The sequence below is a fragment of the Sinocyclocheilus grahami genome, unplaced genomic scaffold (genome assembly GCF_001515645.1).
Source record: "Sinocyclocheilus grahami isolate Dianchi unplaced genomic scaffold, SAMN03320097.WGS_v1.1 scaffold5.1, whole genome shotgun sequence".
Taxonomy (NCBI): domain Eukaryota; kingdom Metazoa; phylum Chordata; class Actinopteri; order Cypriniformes; family Cyprinidae; genus Sinocyclocheilus; species Sinocyclocheilus grahami.
This window is the reverse complement of record NW_015505184.1, coordinates 6,060,906-6,066,220: the sequence shown is the minus strand read 5'-3', so window position 1 is coordinate 6,066,220 and position 5,315 is coordinate 6,060,906. Positions and strand designations below refer to the sequence as shown.

General features: G+C 36.7%; 1 protein-coding gene across 4 annotated transcripts in view; it reads right to left on the bottom strand.

Moving 5' to 3' along the window:
* LOC107585408 (vasoactive intestinal polypeptide receptor-like) overlaps window positions 1-5,315 on the bottom strand; it is a 37,123-nt gene extending 31,808 nt beyond the window's left edge. Inside the window, exons 1-2 of one of the 4 annotated variants that reach the window (XM_016272426.1) lie at window positions 4,911-5,315; window positions 2,567-2,654 (exon numbers count right to left, since the gene is read on the bottom strand). In XM_016272426.1, the coding sequence (XP_016127912.1) occupies window positions 2,567-2,654; window positions 4,911-4,964 (142 nt within the window). In that variant the 5' untranslated portion in view covers window positions 4,965-5,315. Of the gene's footprint in view, window positions 1-2,566; window positions 2,655-2,809; window positions 2,833-4,613; window positions 4,666-4,910 lie in introns of those variants that run through there. The other 3 variants (XM_016272434.1, XM_016272443.1, XM_016272448.1) reach the window with 3 other exon arrangements.

Here is a 5,315-nt window from a genome sequence, read left to right as displayed (position 1 = left end):
GGCAACAACAATACTACAGCGAGAATGAAAGTTACGCCTTCTTTCTTTGCGTGAACATTTGGGCGGCGTTATGCAAATCTTCCCACATCGTGACGTAGACATGTGGGGCGTGTTAGAACGAGCCGTTTTAGGTAGGCGTGGCTGACTCTTAACTTTTATAAAGAATATCTCTTTGGATTTGAGACTTTAGTCTTTGCAACTTTACAGATCGTCTTTATGCACCAAGAGCTTGTAACACTCCAAAGAGAAAGGAAAAATTGAAATCGCATAATATGACCCCTTTCAATGTTTTTTCTTTAATTGCTAATGTGAACTTTTTACACCACAGATTGAACAAAATTAAGCATTGCTTGGTAATTGGTCAACAAAGTATTGATAGTTGTGCAAATATAGTTACACTAATAGTTGTCTGAATTTTTCCATTACATACATAATGAAAAGTTCCATTACATACCTTTCTATCAGTTATCTGACATTATCAAGATGAATTTGTTCTGACACAGTTTAGCTCTGTGTTCTTGTCATATTTTATTACCATTTTCTAAACTATAGCTAATAAACTGTGATACTGTGAGAAATGTTGAAGGTGTCTGAATAAATTTTTATTTGACTATATATTTAATTTTTACAGTGAAGACTATGCAGTGCTATTTTACATTTGAGTATTCGGTTTCTGTACCTGGACACCTACAAACTTGAAAAAACTTAAACATTGTGCAAATAGCACAAATAAATAAATAGAACGAACATACAAATTAAACAATTTCAAATAGGGCCCATTGGTACAACCTTCACTGAGGCCCTGCAAACCCCAGCTACGGCCCTGCCAATAGGCAGGCACTGAAGCTCTTAAAGTCCACTTATAATTTGCTCATTCTAGATTTTTTCACACACACAAATCACACAAATCCCTGTGAATGATTCCAGTAATTAAGGTGCCCCAATATGGGCTGCGTTATTAGAATTTGCAATTAAATATGTGTTATCATAACTCATATTTTTTTGTGTCTGCCCTGCCAGTAATGAGAAGTCAAGATAAAACTAATATCATTGTTGACCTCCTTTTCATGTTTTTCGTTATCACAGCAGAATCATAATATTGAAGTGAAAAAGCTATTTATATTATTTCAGTTATTTTTTAAATAAGCATCATTAGTTGGAAATGGCTCTACAAGACTTAAGCATTGTGACAGTGTGCGAATCTGAACTGAACTGAATTCTGTGGGTAGGCTGATGAAAAAACCTGAATCTACTTGCCGCAAGCAAAACTAACTGAGGCAGCGCACTGAAACACTACTGATTTAATCATACAGATAACGACAGTAAAAACACTGATGTTGTGAATCTTGCACTTCACAGAATGACATTTCTGCCTAATTAACCAGCATGCCTTTGTAACCTCTTCCGATGCCTGATCAGACAAACAAACACAAAACAACAATTATCTGCCCAATTCACAGTATCTACAGTAATGAGAAGAGAGGTTTGAGCTGACTGCAGCCTGTGGGAAGAAATAAAGGAAAAATATTGACACTTTTGCAGATATGCAGATAAGCAGCTATATATTTTTGCACATTTAATCACATCTTAAAACACTCAAAATGTTGCTCTTGCAGTATTAGCCCAACCTTATAATCCACATTTTTACTCTATGTTTACAGTACTCCTGTGCTATTTCTAGCTGATGAAGAGACCACATTTAAAACCAAGACCGTTAGCATTAAAACCACAGAACTTACTTGTAAAATTAAACATAGAATTTATGGTGAGAAACTGTAAAAAGACAGATTTTTAAAAAGATCTGGTAGTGATGTGCATTTTGGGTTGCATTTCTGTTATTTAGTTAAAGTTTGTTACATTATTTGAATTTCAAGTGCATTATGAATTTTTTTTTTTTTTGTCTTTGTATGTACGACTCTGTGCACAGTCTGCATATAAGTACTGGCCATGTTTTATGGATAGCTGACTTACAATGAACTCTAATTCATCATGTGGCTTTCTATTATACCACCTGTATTATTATTGTGGTTATCAGTGCATGTTAAGGAAAAACAAAGTCCCTTTAGGCAAGACATTTCACTCAGCGGCCATCTTTGAAATGCCTCTCGGGCAGCTATTTCAGTCATGCAAATACAGCTCCTTCAGTAGCATGTTTAGGCACCATGCAAACTATGGCAGCTGCAGTGATATGAACACTTCACCAATTAGCGACTGGCTCTTTTATTTAGATGACGAGACTTTCTGCCATATTGCACTTTCTCCTATTCATAATCTTTGCGTATCCAACGTTTTTGGTAAAAAGCAGATCTTGGTATATTAACATCATATGACTTGAAATGAAACATATGGTTGTAAAATATACAGACACCAATATGTCATGCTGCAATACCTGAAACAATGCAACTATATTTTCATAGTGAATATCTGGCAACCACAGCTGTTGCTTTTTTACCATGTATTTAACAGGATATTTTTACAGTGTATATCACCAATATACAGAAATCATTGTGTCTTTATATGCATACATTACAGTTGTCATATAGTGACTTATATGCACTGTACATACCTGATGTGATGTTTTCCAGCTTGGACAAGCATTCTCTTTTCTCCGCTTCCAGCTCCCACATGACCTCACACATCTGGACAGACAGCATCTGTTTAAATCAATAACACAATCACAAGATTCTGACAAGAGGTACTTTTTACTTGCAATAAAACATATCTTCATTTTTGAAGTTTCAGAGAACATTACATCACATTTCTGAATAGCAACATACCTTTGATCACATTACAAGCTAAACATAATTACTTTTTAAAGAGAACGAAGTGAACTGGTTGCACATTGCCTCTCCCTTTTCCTGAGTGTCATGGGGATTTGATGAAGGGTAGGACAATTCATGTTGTTCCTTCGAAATTTAACAAGCGTAGCATAAGTACCTGCACTGTACAGAGCTCTTAATAATGTCTCCTTTCACCTCTGTCAATCCCTAAAGGACTACCCTCCGGACATCTATAAGGTGGAAAAATTCACAACATAAATTATTTGTCTTAAAGCTGTCTCTCTGCAGCTGTATCCAATTTTCCTTAAAACTGTAGGTTGTATTATATAAGAAAACACTCTCATGGATTCCTCCATAGAGCGCCAGAGGACAGTGAGATTTATGGCAGGTACTCTGACAGATGAGGCCATTGAGAGGTGGCATCAATCAAAATTTCACTGCAGAGCTATGGTTACTCCCAAACCTGTCCATATGCTTACAGAAAGTAAGACCACGGGTCAATTGTTACTCTGGTACCTGAACAGTCAGTATGTGTGATCTACAGCAGTGTTTTACAGCTTGCTTTGCACGGCAATAGCCCCATAAATAAGGCTCATGAGTGCCTTCCTCAACATGTGTCCCCTTTAACTTGTATTATGCTGAATATCATCTGTTATCATGATCAATATTATTAAAATCACTTCTAAACAAAACACAATCTAAATCTTTCTACGTACTGACAGATGTACTGGACCGATCTTCAAACATTTTGAATTATGTGCCATTCATTTGATCTTTTAGCTCAAGTGCAATGTTGTACGTTATGTCAGCTAAAAGCACAAGTTCTCTACATTATGTGCCCAGAGCAAACAATAGCATTCTTTTGATCATATACTGTACTGCGTGGGATGACATATTCAGAAGTAAATTCAGTTGCATGGCAAGCTGTACATTATAGAGACATGAGTCACTACTGTCTGCACTGAGGAAGGAGCGGTGATCAAGGACAGTGCTGACATGGACACAGAGATGAACAGAGAAGAAAATGAGGGTTGTTACCATGGCATCACAATAAGTGAAGAAAATCATTCTTTTCACTATTTCAAATAGCATGATTAACAATATGACAACCAGTTTAGATGGTAAACAAACACATGCTACATTTGAGTACAGAGGAATCTTTCCATGGTAACACTGGTACTGTGAATGCATGCTGTTTGTACTAGCATTATCAGTCGGGAGCACTAAACCTGAAGGATATATACTGACTGATTTCCCAGGTTAACCTGCAGGAATGACCAGATTTCTAACATTAGCAACACAAATTTTACAAAATTTTATGTGAGATGCATCATGAATATAATGATGAAAATGTAAGGTAAAGCATCATTTTAACATTTTGGCACGTTTGAAAATTTTTTGAAATCCTAAATAAGTATATAAGATTTACATCTGGCTAGAGCTAAGGCAATTTGTATTAATTCAATAAACAACTCTATACTCATTTTGATGGAAATGCTGTTTACAGAAGATGCTTTCTTTTTAAATCTGGACCTTAAATGTCAATTCAAACGGTTTCAAGCAAAATGCACCGACCACTGAAACTTGCTTGCATTATAGCCTATCATCTCCTCAAAGGCACATAATCTAACTGGTTATTATTTAAATGTATAAATAAATAAGCTTTATTAATACCGCTGAATAGGCTATGTTTTATCAAAATGTCAGAGAACATTCCAGTGCATAAAAGAAGCTCTCCAATCCACATAATTATGTCCTGTCTAGTTTTTAATCTTAAATGTGATCCATTTCTGACGGATAATGCAGGAGATCTTACATCGATTGCGTTCTTACCCAAGCTAGCTAAGCACAAGCCAATGAAATAGCCTACTTCAGTCTCATGAAATGTAGTTTAAATCGGTTCCGTTACAAAATTCTGCTCTATGAAAGAAAACAGCAGTAGCTCTGAGATTTCAGATTTGAAAAGTAAAAAAATTTCAATGAAATGAAGAAAAATGAAAAGAAAAAACATCTTTATATCCATGGACCTGACCACTTGTTTGAGGACTAGGTGTGTTAAATAGCCTACTTGAGAGCTTTTCTTTAGTCGATGACTAATTACATGGAAAACTATGTTGATAGGCTACTCACAGGTCCTAACGAGCAGGTTAGGCATAAAATCAGCATTCGTTTAGACATATCCATTTCAGCCGATTCAGCAGTTTCCTCAGAGCGCTTCGCAAAAGGACCGAGGCACAGAGACAAGTTGACGGCCGAAAAGTAACTGACAAAAAATCCCAAACGTCAGCCAACTATGCGCACCGGTGCGCGCGGGTTCACCAGCAGTGCTTCGCCGCCAAACCTGTCCTTGTTTCTCCCTTATACGAAAAACTCTTCATTCATAAACGACCCTGGAATGATGCGAATCCATTCACAACAGGCGTTTTGCATGAACCACGTAGACACATGGCACGCGCGAGTTGGACTGTCGATCCACGTCCTAAACGCGCACTTCCAAAGTATAGGTGTGTGTGAGTGTGTGTAGTCTATAGTAAC